This window comes from Syzygium oleosum, unplaced genomic scaffold (assembly GCF_021117445.2).
Source record: "Syzygium oleosum isolate NSW1041296 unplaced genomic scaffold, Sole_v2.1 Sole_v2.31, whole genome shotgun sequence".
NCBI classification, from domain to species: Eukaryota; Viridiplantae; Streptophyta; class Magnoliopsida; order Myrtales; family Myrtaceae; genus Syzygium; species Syzygium oleosum.
This window is the reverse complement of record NW_026607515.1, coordinates 2,714,969-2,732,560: the sequence shown is the minus strand read 5'-3', so window position 1 is coordinate 2,732,560 and position 17,592 is coordinate 2,714,969. Positions and strand designations below refer to the sequence as shown.

General features: G+C 42.0%; 2 protein-coding genes and 1 pseudogene across 2 annotated transcripts; all 3 read left to right on the top strand.

The window, feature by feature from the left end:
- Positions 1-384: 384 nt before the first annotated feature.
- LOC115667382 (hexose carrier protein HEX6-like) lies at positions 385-3,088 on the top strand. The gene is made up of 3 exons (XM_056304174.1): positions 385-764; positions 1,233-1,555; positions 1,880-3,088. The coding sequence occupies exons 1-3, from the start codon at positions 635-637 to the stop codon at positions 2,951-2,953; spliced, it is 1,527 nt and encodes a 508-aa protein (XP_056160149.1). The 5' UTR covers positions 385-634; the 3' UTR covers positions 2,954-3,088.
- A 615-nt stretch (positions 3,089-3,703) lies between these two features.
- LOC115683240 (hexose carrier protein HEX6-like) lies at positions 3,704-6,734 on the top strand (annotated as a pseudogene).
- Positions 6,735-8,867: 2,133 nt separating this feature from the next.
- LOC115683116 (receptor-like serine/threonine-protein kinase At4g25390) lies at positions 8,868-11,169 on the top strand. Its single transcript, XM_030607544.2, has one exon. The coding sequence runs from the start codon at positions 8,998-9,000 to the stop codon at positions 11,056-11,058; it is 2,061 nt and encodes a 686-aa protein (XP_030463404.2). The 5' UTR covers positions 8,868-8,997; the 3' UTR covers positions 11,059-11,169.
- The last annotated feature ends 6,423 nt before the right edge of the window (positions 11,170-17,592 follow it).

Here is a 17,592-nt window from a genome sequence, read left to right as displayed (position 1 = left end):
TAATTGAAATATGAAAATGAACTAAAAGATATTTTCCGTCATTTGATAAAAATTTTCCACCGTGCACTCAAAAAAATACTTACAATGAGTGCACAGAAGAAAACGTACTTAGTGTGGGTGAAAGAAAGAGGAGGTAATCATTTTTCCCGCTTTTGATGGTATTAACTTTTTTTCTGAAAGCTATTTTTCGTGAAATAAACGAAGTCAAAGTGTCTCATAGATTTTCCGTTTGGTTAATGCAATGATTCTAGTTATAGATCAATTTATAGATCACGGTTATTCGAGGACCATCTTTTTTTTTTTTCAATATGATCGCTGAACTCTAGTCTAGTCAAGCACGATAAGAAGGCAAAAGAGAGAGGATACTCTGTTTTCTATTGTCTTGTCCCGCCAGATGGGAGCTCCTCATGCACGCAACAAAATCTTACTTTTCCTTCTCCAGTTCGAGTCCAAAGTTCAAGTTCAACCCCCACGTGCTTGCTCTGTGGAAAATTCCAGTCCTAGATGCTGGTTTGATATTTCCACACTAGAATACAGAAGCATTATCTTTCTACTTGATGCTGCTCTTTTTACTTGTCAAGACTCAGAGAAGTGGTTCTGGTTCATCCCGTGAAGTGTGCCATTGGAGGAAGCCATGGCTGTGGGAGTAGTTATGTCTGAACCTACCGCGCTGTACAATGGTCGAATCACGGCGTTTGTCGCCATTTCATGCATGGTGGCCGCCACGGGAGGAATCATCTTTGGATACGACATCGGTATATCGGGTATGTTTTGTTCGATTTTCTTGCATCGATACTTGGCTAAGGCTCCGACTTAGTAGTTTCGTCGTGCTTATATGAACAAGTAACTTAATATGACGAATGAAAACAGTACCATGTTACTTATTCTGATAACAGTACTACAGAACAGACAGATTTGTCAAGGCTGATAAAAGACAGAACAAATTTACTCCACATTCATATGTGTTGGGGGTGCTTGTTGTGATCTCATAGCAAGACAGTTGCAGGAGGTCAGTGCGATATTCCATTGAATAGATTGAGCTACTAATGCTAGTTATTGTGGAATAAATGCCGAGTTTCCAACTTTTTAGGCTGTGCGTTGTATGTGAGCTTCACTTTCTGAGAGATGCTGTAGTCTCTTTCCTAACCATGAATACGATCCTCCTGCAAGATATCATTAGTAATCTCCCGATAATCAGCTAAAGGAAATACTACGCGATCATTCCTTTTCAGGTGGCGTCACCTCAATGGAACCATTTCTGAAGAAATTCTTCCACGATGTGTACGATAAGATGAAAGAAGACACCAAGATCAGCAACTACTGTAAATATGACAGCCAACTGTTGACCTCATTCACATCCTCCTTATACATATCCGGCCTTGTGGCTTCCTTCTTCGCCTCCTCGGTCACAAGAGCTTTTGGACGAAAGCCATCCATTCTTGTTGGCGGGGCTTCCTTCCTTGCGGGATCGGCCCTTGGAGGTGCGGCTTCTAATGTGTACATGCTGATATTCGGCCGCATTCTGCTCGGCGTCGGGGTCGGCTTTGCAAATCAGGTACTAACACACTTGCTGTTTGATAGTGTGCTCTTCTTTGATATTCTTAAAAACTTATCTTCAACTTGTTTTAGTTAGAATTCTGCTTGGCTTATCACGAGCTATTTCTAGGTGAATCACTTCTTAGTATTGTCATGACAATCGTCAAGAAGTAATTTAATTTATGACATTAAATTTTTTCAGTGTTGTCAGTACATTTTTCAAGCATTGTCCTAGACAAGCCTTACATACCTCCGATTGTTCTTCTTCTAAAGTTTCAGGACTGTCATGTTCAAGAGGAATTATGTTTCGCTATATTATATCGGTTAACTGTTTGATTTGCAGTCGGTCCCTCTGTATATCTCAGAGATGGCACCTCCAAGACACCGAGGACTGTTCAACAATGGTTTCCAATTCTGTGTAGGAATTGGTGTTCTATCAGCTAATCTTATCAACTATGGTACAGAGAAAATAGAAGGTGGTTGGGGTTGGAGAATCTCCTTAGCCATGGCAGCAGTTCCAGCCACAATTCTCACACTCGGTGCGCTTTTCCTCCCCGAAACACCCAACAGCCTAATCCAGAGAAGTGACAATCATGAAAAGGCCGAGACGATGTTACGACGCATACGGGGCGTCAATGATGTCCAAGCAGAATTGAACGATCTTGTCAAAGCAAGCTCCATCTCAAAAACTGTCGATCACCCGTTCCAAAATATAATCCGAAGAGAATATAGACCTCAACTGGTCATGTCCATTGCCATTCCCTTTTTCCAACAAGTAACAGGAATCAATGTTATCTCATTTTATGCGCCGGTTTTGTTCAGAATAATCGGTTTAGGAGAAAGTGCTTCTCTTTTATCAGCAGTTGTAACGGGTCTCGTGGGAACTATCTCAACATTCATATCCATGCTTTTGGTGGATAAGCTCGGTCGAAGAAAGTTGTTCATGATTGGGGGTGTTCAAATGCTTGCCTCGCAAGCAATGGTCGGAGGAATCCTGGCTGCTAAGCTTGGAGATCACGGAGGAATTAGCAAAGCTTATGCTTATTCGGTACTTGTTTTGATATGCATATATGTTTCCGGGTTCGCCTGGTCATGGGGACCTCTTGGGTGGTTGGTCCCAAGCGAAATATACCCACTAGAGATCCGATCAGCCGGACAGAGTATAACAGTAGCGGTTGGATTCCTCTTTACATTCTTAGTTGCTCAAACTTTTTTATCTATGCTGTGCCACTTCAAGTCGGGGATATTCTTCTTTTTTGGTGGGTGGGTGGTGATCATGACCGTTTTTGTGTATCTACTGTTGCCGGAGACGAAGAATGTGCCGATCGAGCAGATGGATAAGGTCTGGAGGGAGCATTGGTTTTGGAAGAACGTAGTGGGAACAATGGATGTTCATATTAACAAGACTGAAGCATGATGATGCTATTTCAGTAGTGTATCCATAAAGCTTATAATGATTTTCACAGAGGCCCTCGTTGCTGTTTTAACCATTTCACTACTAATTGTTTAAGACAATCAAAAACCGTTGCTATCAAGCCCATCCACTAGTTTATTTTGATTTTCTTTTCCTAGTTAGTCAAATTCTATCATAGAAAGCCGCGAAAAATTCATCCATTATGCAACCAAATTATCATCCCAAAAACAATAACTTACTTTCAATAAACAAAAAGCTGAAAACTATTTTTGGAAAATTATTTAATTGAAACCAGCTGATGGAAGCTTCACAATAACCAAACTCAAGCTTATCATCTCATTGGCCTCTTGCACTCAAAGAAGAACAGTCCCATTGTTCTTCACCCTGTCATTTCCAGCCAGTCAATTGATTCATTTAGTCCTTCTCTACACGCGGAAGAAGATTAGGAGTAGCAATAGGAGAAGGATAAGGCACGCAAGCCCTTTGCTTCCTAACATGCAAGTCAGATTTGGAAACCTCCTCTTGGTTGGGAGCGGGGAAAGAGTGCTTTAAGTTTGTCCTCCTTTTTATTCATATAGTCACAATCATAGCGTGCCATGCGCAAAGAGTCTAAGTAATTTCAACTTGAGTAACCTTCAACTACCAATAATTAAGGAGAAGGACCATCAAAATAATGAGTGCTGGTCCTATGTGAGATGGACTCAACTGTTCTCTTTAAAAACATTGACAGATTTTATCTTCAAAAAAGAGAGACAAACTTAAAGCACTGGATCAAGATCATGACAGTGACATGGATAAAGATATGTTTTCATGAATCACTAGCCAAAGTTGGAATTTGCATTCGACCAAAGAAAAAAGTTGGAATTTGCAGGCCTGTCTTCTCATATAACTTTTGCAACAGCAGTTTCTTCTACAATTAGATTTAATGACACATAGGGATCTTCCGATTATTATTATAGGTATCAAACGAGCTAGTGTCTCATCACAGTTTGGGATTAGGCCAACCAAAATGTCCTTTCTATTTTCAACCCCTTGTGCTGCCATATAGTCCCGATGATTTGAGCCCCCTAATATAGCAAGAAGGACCGGCCATCTGGCTATCTTTCACTTCAACTCCCAACTGCGTGTTATTGGAGGAAGCCATGGCTGTAGGAGAAGCTATAGAATATGGAGGAACATATAGATACAATGGAAGAATCACTCCGTTTGTTGTCTTTGCTTGTGCAGTGGCCGCCACCGGTGGCATTATTTTCGGCTATGACATTGGCATATCGGGTTTGTTCAGCTATTTCGCAGGATATTGTGTGATTTTTTATGTTCAGTTACTGTTTAATGCTTATAAGGTAGAGCTTCATATGAGTTTGGAGAGTGTCGAACATTTTTTTCTTGTCAGTGCTGATAGAAGAACATGTCTTTTCTTAAGGTGGAGTTAAGTCATTTTTGAAGAAATTCTTCCCTGTTTAATGCTTATGAGATTGAGCTTAGCGTCAAACGTTTTTTTCTTATCAGTGCTGATAGAAGAACATGTCTTTTCTTAAGGTGGAGTTACATCGATGGATCCATTTTTGAAGAAATTCTTCCCAGAAGTGTATAATAAGATGAAAGAAGACACAAAGATCAGCAACTACTGCAAATTTGACAGCCAACTCTTGACCTTATTCACTTCCTCCCTGTACATAGCCGGCCTTGTAGCTTCCTTCTTTGCCTCCTCAGTCACGAGATATTTTGGACGCCGGCTTTCCATTCTTGCTGGCGGGGCTGCTTTTCTTGCCGGTTCAGCTCTCGGAGGTGCAGCTTCCAACGTGGCCATGTTGATATTTGGCCGTGTTCTACTTGGGATCGGAGTCGGCTTTGCAAACCAGGTTCTTATGTTGTCGTGCTAAAGTTCAATCATCAAGACTAGTCAATTCTGTTTTACTGAGCCAAATGTGATCTGCTGACCAATTATTGTCCTACCTTCCTTTCATCGTTTTTCTTGAGGTCTTTCCATTCTCAGTTGCATGTTCTGTCTTTGAAATTAGAACTGAAGCATGTCATAGAACAATTTTAAGATCAGTTTGACAGGCAAGCTTGTAATTGTCTTCTACACTCTTTCTAAAGACATTCTTGGACAGGGCCTTAAAGTCTTCCATCACTCTCTAGCCAAAAACTATGCCAATGGTGTTCTGTTGAAGAAATGCCTATAACAGTGACATTGTCTTACTCCTTAATTTGCAGTCAGTCCCTCTGTACATCTCTGAAATGGCGCCTCCGCATCATCGATGATTTTTCAACAACGGCTTCGAATTGTGTCTAGGAATCGGCGTTTTATTTGCTAATCTCATCTACTACAGCGCCGAGAAAATAGAAGGGGGTTGGGGCTGGAGAATCTCCCTAGCCATGGCTGCAGTTCCTGCATCAATCCTAACACTCGGCGTATTTTTTCTCCCCGAAACACCTAACAGCATAATCCAGAGAAGCAGCAACATAGAAAAGGCCAGATCCATGTTGCAGCGTATCAGAGGCACAGATGATGTTCAAGCAGAGCTAGACGATCTCGTCAAAGTGAGCTCAATCTCAAAAACTGTCCACCATCCATTCAGAAACATCATCCAGAGGAAGTACAGGCCTCGACTAGTCATGTCCATCGCCATTCCCTTTTTTCAGCAAGTCACAGGAATCAATGTCATTTCGTTCTACGCTCCCGTACTATTCAGAACGATTGGATTAGGAGAGAGTGCTTCTCTTTTATCAGCAGTCACGACTGGCGTTGTTGGAGCTGTTTCAACATTCATATGCATGCTTTTAGTGGATAAGCTTGGTTGAAGGAAGCTGTTCATGATCGGGGATCTCCAAATGCTCGCGGCGCAAGTAATGGTCGGAGGAATAATGGCAGCTAAGCTTGGAGATCACGGTGAAATCAGCGAGGCCTATGCATATTTGGTGATTGTCTTAGTATGCGTATATGTCGCCGGGTTTTGCTGGTCATGGGGACCTCTCGGGTGGTTGGTTCCCAGCGAAATATTCCCCTTAGAGATCCGATCGGCAGGGCAGGGTATAACGGTTGCGGTCGGATTTCTCTTCATATACCTAGTGGCGCAGACGTTCTTGTCCATGCTGTGCCATTTTAAGTCGGGGCTGTTTTTCTTCTTCGGCGGGTGGGCGGCGATCATGACCGTGTTCGTGCATCTGTAGTTGCCGGAAACGAAGAACGTGCCGATCGAGCAAATGGACAAGATCTGGAGGGAGCATTGGTTTTGGAAGGAGATCGTGGGCGAAATCGATGTCAAGACCAACAAGATGGAAGCCTGACTCTGCCATTTCGGTACAGCGGGAACCATAAGTTGATAATCACAAGCACATTTCTACTGCTCTTCAGTCTCTCATTATTTGGAACTAGATAAAATTTAGTGTCTTGATGAATGCGAGCACTTTGTATGCTCCGAAAATGGTGCAGATGTGCACTCTTTATCCCTTTATTACTCCATGGCAAAGCGTATCCAAGAAAGGTTCAGACATGAGCGATGATGGTGGTTTTGCCCATGGAGGGATCCAAAGAGAGTCAGAGGTGAGAGAGGAGGTACAGAAAGCTACGTGGATTGAGTGAGTAATCATCGGCGTCTCTTTTCCTGAATGGCAACGTTGATTTCAGTGTCCCCAAAAAACAGAGGAGGCTTTGAGTGTTGCGAAGGCAAAGGCCGAAGGCACATGGTCAAACCAGCTTTCATCTATACTCAAAAACTGTCCACCATGCCCAGTCTTTTCTTGACTTTTTCTTCATCCAATCAAAATCCAAGACCCCACATCCCCAAAATTAATAAAAAAAAAAGAAGTCAACAAAATCAACCCACCATCTCAAATATCTAGAAAAGAATGGAGAACATGGCTTTGATCAGTGGAAATAAGCAAATCGTTCTTCATATGCACGTTGAATTTCACCACCATGATGTCATTTTCACCACCTCCAGCAAGAAACATTGGTTCAGAGATTGACATTACTGACCCAGAGCTCAGAGGAGAATGCCAAAAAGAGAGCTGGAAGATACCTTGGGGCTTTCTTGTCAATGGCATCTAGTGCTGTACACGCGTATGCATCCAAAAAAAAAAGTCAGATATGCTTCCCAGGGGATCAAAGTATCGGCTTTGTAGAGTCCAACTCCTCCACGCACTCTGCTTTCATTCGATTTCTAGATGGGCTTTCTCGCAAGATGGGGGGTTTTAAAACGAGGAGTCACCATCAGATGACGGAATCAGCAGCCGATCAAAGGCCCGTTGGAAATTCAATGCTGCCGAATGTCAAAACCTACCATAGAAGAAACGCTGAGCAGGAGTCCGTGGGTGGTGGGGTTGGCCCACGGATGTGACGTGAACACAAAAAAACGGTCATTGAATTTTGGAAGAAGCAGACAGAAGTTTTGTACAATTCTTTCTTTACGCTGGAAAATGACATCAACAGAGCCTCTCTCTAATTTCTTTCTAATCTCTTCCCTTATTCCATCCTGGGGTAAGTGCGATACTTCCCGGTTCGATCAAAGGGGGGGGGGGGGGGGGGGGGATCCACGTCGAAAATACGTTACATATTTTGTGCCGGGACACAAATCTTAGGAGTTAGCGCATGCAAAATCCATCACATGGGTAATTCGGTTGTTAGGGCGTCTCTTTCCATTGTGTGGTTAGGCGTGTTCGAATCCCGGCAGTCGGACTTGGCTGGCGCTGTGATTTAAGTGAGGTGTGTAGGGTGGAGTTCTTGTCTTTCTCCTCAGGAATAATCAGTTTGTATGGCCCGTCGAATCCTTGTTTACCAAAAAAAAAAAATCCCATTAAAGGGGAGAGGTTGTTAGTGCAGATGGGTGAGGGATCGGTGGAGGATGCTGGCGATGCAGGGAAAAGTAGAATCACTTTTCTTTATTGTCATGACGGGTTTGATGTGATGATGAATTTGGCTCTGATTCGTATGAATTCTGTGCCCTCTAATTATTTTCTTTCACCTTTTTCCCCCCTTTGCACGCGCTATTGCATCATCACCACAAGAGCCTATTTTTTCTCTACAACGCAAAACCCAATTCCCACGTTCGACCCCCCCAAAAAAAAAAGAAAAAGAAAATCCAATTCCCGCCTTACTTGTTTCCGCGATAAAATCAATTTGAGCACGACGTTAGCGATACGCGACGAATAATCTGATCATTTAGAGATATTTCCCGAGCAACTTTTTTTTTCTTGTACGAAGGAAATCAGTTTTCCTAAACTACCAAACGAATGAAAATTCATGGAAAATATTTACTTTTATCAATGAAATAAATTATTGGTTATATTTGTTGGGATAATTAAACAGCAAAAAAATGTATTTATTGTCGATAACAATTTATACTTATATATTTTCGTGGACGATAAATTTATTTTCCGTTCATACATTTTTTTTTAAGTGATATAGGCGATCATTTTTATAAAAAAAAATATTTTTTTTTCCAAAACCCGAGTTTTCAGTGAAATGAAAAAGGAAAGGCTTTTAAAGCAAGCATTAAACCTCTACTATGTTTTCTAAAAGGAGAAAACTCTTCAATACTTTTACATATTTGGTAGATGCTTTGCTGGACTAAATTGCAATTATTTCAATATTTAAGTCAAAAGAAGGGGGGGGACCAATTAGATTTTCTTTGGTAGAAAAAAGAGATAAAGAAAAGAAAAAAAGAGAAGAAATAATAATTACGGCTTCTCTTTTTTTAATAATTACGGCTTTTTTTGTTACAAATATATAATTACGGCTTTAAGCGAAAGGAAAGAGAGCAGTTACTACTACTATTAACGTAATGGCAGTCACGGTCAGAGAGTCTCACGTCCGTCCGATCACTTCAACAGATCACCCTCGCCCAGTCAACCAACGGCTCCGATCTTCCCATTCTCTCTCCTCCATTTCTCTCTCTCTCTCTCTCATCTTCTTCTGCATCTTCTTCTTCTTCTTATTCTTTTTCTGCTTCTTCTTCCTCTGCATCTTCTTCACTTCACTGTTTCACTGAAAACGATGCTAGATCGCCACCGCCGCTGAGCTCCGCAGTCTCTCTCCCCCGCCCATGTCGCCGCCGCCGCCGCCGCCCTCGCCGGAGCCGGCGCCGGCGCCGCAGCGGGCGCTCCCGAGCCACCGCCCCCTGCTGCCGTCGCGGGTCTTCACCCCCGTCGCCGCCTCCGCCGCCGCCTTCTCCTGCCTCCTCCTCCTCGTCGTCCTCTTCCGAAAGCTCACCCGCAAGCGCACCGCCCCCGCCGCCGACGACTCCAAGCCGCCGTACCGGTTCCCGTACGCCGCCCTCCGCCGCGCCACGGGTTCGTTCGCCGCGGCGAACCGGCTCGGCCAGGGCGGCTTCGGCTCCGTCTTCTCCGGCTCCCCCCTGCCGCCGGCGAACAAGCCGATCGCCGTCAAGCTCATGGACTCCGGCTCTCTCCAGGGCGAGCGGGAGTTCCAGAACGAGCTCTTCTTCGCCGGTATTCTCAATTCGCCTTACACGCTCCCTGCGCTAGGGTTTTCGTTCAATAAGAAGCGTCGTAGGATGTTGATAGTCTACGAGTTGATGCCTAACGGTAATCTCCAGGACGCACTGTTACATAGAAAGTGTCCGGAGTTGATGGAGTGGAAGAAGAGATTCTCTGTTGCGGTTGATATAGCGAAAGGTATTGAGTATCTCCACTCTCTAGATCCGCCTGCTATTCATGGTGACATCAAGCCTAGTAATGTGCTCTTGGACCAGTACTTCTCGGCCAAAATCGGCGACTTTGGCCTCGCGAGGTTGAAATCGGAGAATCAGTGTGAAATTACCGTGTTGGAGAGTGATATAGGGAAGGCAAATGGTGGATCTGAGGCTAATAAGGTCGAGGTCGAGAGTAATGGTGCTGGTGTTGCGGTAGAGGATGCTGGATCTGTGCTCGAGGATACTGAGAGTGTGGCGACCACCACATTCGAGGAAAACAACGCAGGCAGTGTGGATCAGTCGCCTGAGAGTTTCGTTAGGATTCCAATCTCGGAGACATCACCTGAGGCGGTGACAGCATCTCCATGGACTGTAGGAGGCGTGGCAACTACATCACCGGAGGCGAACTTTGATAAGTTGAGTGTTGATAGTGGGAAGAGGAGCTATAAGGGGATGATGAAGAGTGTTTCCGGGAAAGATTGGTGGTGGAAGCAGGATAACGGGGCTGCGGAGACTGGAGTGGTGAAAGATTATGTGATGGAATGGATTGGAACTGAGATCAAGAAGGAGAGGCCAAAGAGTGACTGGTTGGGGGCTGGTTCTTCAAGCAATGGGACTGTTACGAAACCAGAGAAGAAGAAGAATAGAAAGCGGTTGGAATGGTGGGTATCCATGGACGAAGAGAAAAATGTGAAGAGCACGAAGAAGGAGAAGAGAAGGCCAGCGAGGGAGTGGTGGAAGGAGGAGTATTGTGAGGAACTCGTGAGGAAAAAGAAGAAGAAGAAACGGCAAATGGGGGTCAGTGATGATAATTACGCTGAGGAAGATTGGTGGCCCAGGGATGAGGAGTTACATGCGGATAGGAAGAAGAAGAGTAAGAGTAGGAGCAGGAGGAGTAGTAAAAGTAGTGTGGACTGGTGGTTGGATGGACTGAGTGGAGAGCTATGGAGAGGTCGACGGAATAGCTATGATTTTTCCGGAGAGATTCCTAAGAGTGGTGGTGTTAGTAGTACTCCCAGTATGAGGGGAACTGTGTGTTATATTGCCCCTGAGTATGGTGGCGGTGGCGATCTCTCAGAAAAGTGTGATGTGTACAGTTTTGGAGTGTTGTTGTTGGTTCTTATTGCAGGACGTCGCCCACTTCAAGTAACCGGCTCGCCCATGTCTGAATTCCAGCGTGCCAATCTTTTATCTTGGGCTCGTCATCTCGCCCGAAGCAGAAAGCTTCTTGATTTGGTTGATCAGTCTATTCAGTCTTTGGATCGCGAACAAGCACTTTTGTGCGTCACAGTTGCTTTACAATGTTTGCAAAAGTCACCTATTCGCAGGCCTTCCATGAAGGAGGTGGTGGCAATGCTTACAGGGGTCTCTGAACCACCGCAATTACCATTAGAGTTGTCTCCTTCACCTCCCTCCCGGTTTCCTTTTAAGTCACAGAGGAAAGTCCGGTGAGTTTGCAACATCTGAACTATTGACGCACTTACTTCATCTTTGCGGATGATCTGTGTAAAGAAATCTGTATTTGTATTTTCATTTTATTTAATGGATTTGGGATTTTCTTCACATGCTTCTCTATCTGTGTTGATATGATTTGCAAATTTAGAATGTTCCTTATAATTGTGATAGTTTGGGAGCTACTGAGAATCAATACATAGGTCCCCCTTCATCTTTCTTGTACACAATGTTTGTGGAATGCAAAAGTGGGTGGCTTTGCTTTCCTGCATGGTCTGTGTTCCATGTTCTTGTGACGAGTTCATCAGTAAATTTCACTGGTTTCTTATATTCGAATATGCCGTCTTTCTTCTATTTACCTCTTCAGCTTCACTGAAAAGAAACTAGCTCTGTTTATCTTTTTCTGCTGGATTGAAAGTACACATAATTCAGTACCATCGTGGGTATGGCATCCAGACAAAAATGGCAAAAAAGAAAGGACATGTTAGGACACTGATTGACTAAATCCAGAGTTGTATAAAAAGTCACAATAGATGGGAATTCTGTGAAAGGTTGCCAATTTGGATAACTCAGTCACATTTGTCCAGGCATTATCTGTTCATTGTAACAATTTCCTATGAATCCATATTTTGGGTGACATGAAATCTGTTCAGCAGCACAGTTTTGAGATATACTCATGGCTTGCATCAAGACTTTCACAGAAGGACACTACATTCCTTTCCATACAAGTTATTAATTTTCAAGTTGGGGAGAGTATTTGGTGCAGGACTTCCGCTAAAGAAGTCTTAGGGCATGTCTGGATGAACTGTAATTTTTGGATGATATGATAAAATCCGGTTTCCCCTAATGGACCGATGAGTTATGTCTCTCTCCAGCAGTAGATTAAGTTTAAATGATACAGGCAGCTGGGCACAATCTCAATCCAGCCGTCACATTTTGCTTCAGTTTGGATGGATGAATTTTGGGTTGTTTCCCCAATCTAGCATGTGCAATTGATATTGCTTGAGGATGGGAGTTCAAGATGATTCCTAGCATAAGCTTGACCAGAATTGTAGAGAGATTTTGGCAAGTTGTCAATCATGGTCTTAGCATGCTGATAGATATTGAGATTCTACGTGATGGAGTACTTGTAAGTGGAATATAGTTTGCTTAATTTCTTGTTTCTTTGCTCTTTAGTCTCAGATAAATGATTGTGTGGAATATGAGATTGGGAAATGCTTGATTGTTGTTTTTTGAGTCGGAAATACAGTTCTTGCTCCCCATTTACCTTCTGCACATTGCTTTGTTACTGCAGTTACGACTTACAAATGTTAATTTTGTAAGGTTCACAATCTGGATTTAAAATTTTTTTTTTCCAAAGCTTCTAGCCTTCAGTGGTATTGGAGAGGGCATCCATGTTTTAAGTTAATGGTTTTGCCGGATGTCAACTTTTGGGTAATTATCGATTTTCCTTTGCACAATTGTTTTTTAGCTAAGACCGCTTTGGACGGTCTTTGCCTCTTTGGTTTTGATCGATGCTCGAGATTCACTAGTCTTCAACCTTAGGGGACTAGTTAGAAGTACACATAGCCACTGCCCTTATGCATGCATTTGTTTGCACGCCAATATAGCCTCAGACCATATGCATAGCAATTTACAAATTCTTTCAGCTTCTTTGTTGGTTTATGGCAAATTTGAGCACAGGTTGAAGGATGAGCAATCCAGTTGTGGATGTTATTCAGTATATCGGAGTAGGTTGCTGGGATCAATGGAAGCCACATTTTCATAGTTGCATTGCATTGCATGAGAATTGTTCATTCTATGTAGTAGTTGGGGTTACACAAATCTCTTTCCAGATACTTCTCTCTGCTTTGCTTCTTATTGGTTCATAGCTTCATTCATACCATCCATTTTGGCTCTGACACAGGCAATCCAAACATAACTGGACCGAACCAAACTGATAACTTCGATCCTATGGATTTAACAATTTGGATTTGGCTCGCTCAAATTTTTTCCAAACTTATAAGTGAAAATTGTATAGCAACTACTCCTTTCTTCTTTTGTGGGATCAGTCATTGCTCAGTGTTTCCAAAGGGAATATGAAATGCGCTACTAATAACATGAGCTTTCAAAACTCTACTGATCTAGGGACTCTACACTGTACATTGGCATTGCAATTATTCATCACCCTGGTAGGACGGATCTTTATGAGGCAATATAATTGGTTACTCAACAAGCTACTTCTAGTGTGATGTTGGAGATAAAAATCCTTGGTTAATTTTAAGGTTCTCATGCAAACGCGGATCTACCATCAATGGGTACAATCGAATTGGATCCATCTTAGATTATATTTGTCGGTTGGTTTGTAATTTGCGGTTGTTCAAATTGAAATTATTGGTTTAACAATAATAATATCTCATATTCGTCTCACATAATAGATGAAGTTAGTAGAGGACTTTAGTGGAGTATTCGATGAGTCCGGAGCTAGTATATATATATATCTAAGGTGAACTTTTTCATAGAAAATAAGATCCAACATTATGGATGCCAAAACCAAACCGGAAAAGCTGTACCAAAATCGGAATCGAACCAAAATTTCGTTCATTTTTTGTTCGGTTTGGGTATTAGTTCGGATAATGAAACAATAACATGTTTTATTCTGGTTCGAATAGTTTCGGTTCAGTTTGGTTAACCAATCCGAACTGAAAATCGTCCCTCTTCTTAATATTATAATTTACACTATCTCTCTCCTTTTTTCACTAAACCTCTTCTTAATTTTACAAAAAAGAAAACCGAATAAGCAAACCAAACCAAACCAAATTGAACCGAACGGCATTCAAAGCTAAAACGTACCCAAACGGTTCGGTTTGGTTCGGTTCGGATTAACCCTACTTATGGCTACAAATGGAAGGCAAGATATTGAAAATAAATTTATTGTTTAATTTTTTTTAATTAGAATCTCGATAATTAAATTTATTAAAAAACTTGAATCGTAAATGGTTCTTGAAAAACTTGAATCGTAAATGGTTCTATATACTTAAAGTATATTTTGCCCTTTTCATCCATCTTACCATTAAGGAAGTCTCAATGAGGGTTATTTTAGACCATGTAAATTTTTTAGCGTGTGCCTAAAACTATCTTAAGGGTACAAAAAGTGTGAGCCTTTTCAAATTGCACAAAACAGAAGAACTTATGTTTTGCATGAAATTGCCGTGCAAATGGTTGAAAATATGTAAGGAGCAAGTTCGCGACTTACTTTCAAATGATGGACTCATAAAAGACTTGAGATTTAGTGTTCTGCCCGGCCAAATGGATTAGTTGTGCCCGATATAAGCATGCATCCTGTCAAATCAACCTCATGGACTATAAACAATCCTCTTAAGTTTGCTGAGAGGGTATATGTTGTTGAGAGGAGAGAAGTTAGGGAACTAATGGAATAAGGTCGGTTCTCTTAAGGACCGTTGACACCTTGATTTTTACCGACAAATTAAGCATGCATTTTTTTGTAAAAAAATAAATAAAAAGATAGATATAGAAAATAATAATAACAAATAAAAACAAAATACAGATTAAAAAACAAGAGAGACGAAATAAGATAAATTAAGCTCAAACCCATTAATTTAGGCCTCATTATTCTCGAGCCCGGTTTAGTCTAGCCCACAACTTGGGTCCATTTCAAAAGGGAACTGGACGTGAATATGAAATGTGCTACTAATAACATGAGCTTTTTCAAAACCCTAATAATCTCTAGCGACTCTACACTGCACATCGGCATTGCATGTCTTCATAACCCCAGTAGAATGAATTTTTATGAGGCAATATGATTGGTTACTCAACAAGCTGCTTCTAGTTTGATGTTGGTGGAGTTGGTGGTTCAAGTCCTAAGTTAATTTTAAGGTTGTCATGCAAACGTAGATCTACCATCAATGGGTCCAATCGAATTGGATCGACCTTAGTTTATATTTGTCAGTTCAGTCTGTATTTCATGGTTGTTCAAATTGAAATTATTGGTTCGACAATGATCATATCTTATATTCGTCTCGCACAATCTATGAGATTAGCAGAGGACTTCAATAGAGTATTCCACGAGGCAGGAGCTTCAGTATTTATATTTAAGGTGAACTTTTTCGTCATGGAAAATGAGATACTATGTTAACTCGTGAACACCCCGGAACTTATGGCTGCAAATGGAAGGCGAGGCTTGGTTTGCATTATTGGAATCAATTTCCCTCTTGCCGTAGCACCTCACATGCAAAGCTTCAACATCACCTTGTTTCTTTTATAGGGATAATGACACAATTAGTCCCTGAACTTTGACTCAATGTGTAATGCGGTCCATGAACTTTTAATTGGTTCAATGTAGTCCATGAACTTTAAATTAATATTCAATGTGGTCCATGAACTTTTAATTTATTTAATATGATCCATGAACTTTTGGTATATGTTCAATGTAGTTTCTAAACTATATGAAAATGTTTAATGTAGTCCCTGAACTTGAATTAATTGAAGGACTACATTGAATATTTTCATATAGTTCAGGAACTAAATTGAATATGTACCAAAAGTTCAGGAACGACATTGAACAAATTAAAAGTTTAGGGACCACATTGCATATTGAGTTAAAGTTTAGGGACTACATTGAACAAATTAAAAGTTCATGGACCATATTGAATATTGGACCAAAGTTCAGGGACTATTTGTGTTGTTTTCCTTCTTTTGTATTATGGCAAAACTGTTGTAGCTCAAATGCCAGAATATATTTTGATAATAATTTTTCCCTAATAACCGTAAAACCTTTGCTAGTAATGGGAAAAAAATGAACTAATTCTAACTCCAAAGGAAAGGCAAATGGTACTAAAAAAATATAAGCTATAACTCTTATGCCAACTCAGCAAAAAATTAGTCCATTTACTTGGCAACACGTGTCGTTCGCAGGCCCACCTGTTAGATCTCTCTCTCCCTTTGTCTCTCTCCTCGCACCTCTAATTCTCTTCTTCTTCACCGTTCCTTGTAAGAAAATATTATGTACAATTTTGATGCCAATTCAACAAAAAACTAGTCTATTCACCTCGCGACATGTGTCGTTCGTGGGCCCACTTGTTAGATCTCTCTCCCTTTGTCTCTCTCCTCTCGCACCTCTGTTTCTCTTCTTCTTCATCGTTTCTTCCTGTTTTTTCCCTTTCTCTTTTTTTTTTTTTTACTTTCTTTCCCTTTGGCCTGTGGCTGGTACTTGGCTGTAGCCGGCGACTAGCCACAAGCGAGGGTCACTTTCACTAGATTCAGCGAGAGCTCGACCCTCATAGCCAGGGCAAGGGTTGTCCTCGCTGGATCTGATCAAGAAGCTGTGTTGGGAGGTGACAACATCGAAGCTTCAGGGGACCTTGAGGATGCAGGGGCTAAGGGAGGGCTCTGGGTCACGGATGACGGGGGGCTTGGGCTAGTTCTTGGATTGAGGGGGCGGCCATAGGGACAACGAACGACCTGTGGAGCAAGGCAACGGCATCAATGCCGCAAGGGATCTCGAGGATGCAGGGGCTAAGGGAGGGCTGGATGTCGCAGGTGATGACGATGGGGAACTTGGGCTTGTTCTTGGACGCGGGGTGGCTATGGGGACGGTGGACGACCTCAATGGTGAAGCCGTCGCCGGAGGGGCATCAGCGAACGAGGTGATGGACGAGGCAGAGGCGGATGAGAGAGAGCAAAATTGCGTCGTCAGGAGGGAGAGAGAGAGTAGCGCGTGAGATTATGGAGGAGGGAGAGAGAGGCTGTGAAGAGAGGAGAGAAACAAAGGGAGAGAGAGATATGACAGGTGGGCCCGTGAATGACACGTGTCGCAATTGCCCTTTTCACGAGGAAAATGTGGCTAGCCTGGCGTGCGCTAAGTCTAGGTATGGGACTTAACTCGGACTCTCCCAAGCTCATACCATATCGCGACTTGTGATTTAGGTTTTTAACCTGCAAGTGATTTTTATTTAGAAGTCACTACTAATCAGTTTATGGTGGGTCGATTAGACACTTAAGTAAAGTAATGACAAAATTGCCTTACTTTTGTGAACTAGAGATTAAATAAGTCCGGGGACTTGGTTACACTAGTTAGATAACTAATGCCCTTTCGGTACCTAATCTTGTTCAAACATCATTTAAAGGTATTCGTGCATTCTTGCTATCGATTATGGATCCTAGGGTTCTAATCCTAACCAGGCTAAGGAAACGACAATCACTACATCGAAAGTGTGCAAACAAATGCCTAACATGCCTCTAATTGGGCACAAGCAGGGTCGAATTAAACACGTAATTCAAAACGTGTGAAGCAAATGACGTGCAATTAAGCAAGGCATTCATCATACAAGAAAGCGAGAAAAAGGCAAATCTAAAGCCCAATTTCCATTTTTAAATTTTCTGAATTTTTTATTTTTTTAAAAATATTTTTTAATATTAAAATAATAATATTATATGATAATAAGTAAACGGACCCGGGTCGGATCTCCACATCCGACCCGGATCGGGACTGACCCGGACCCACTAGCCCGGGTCCACGCGGGATTGGGCTCAGAG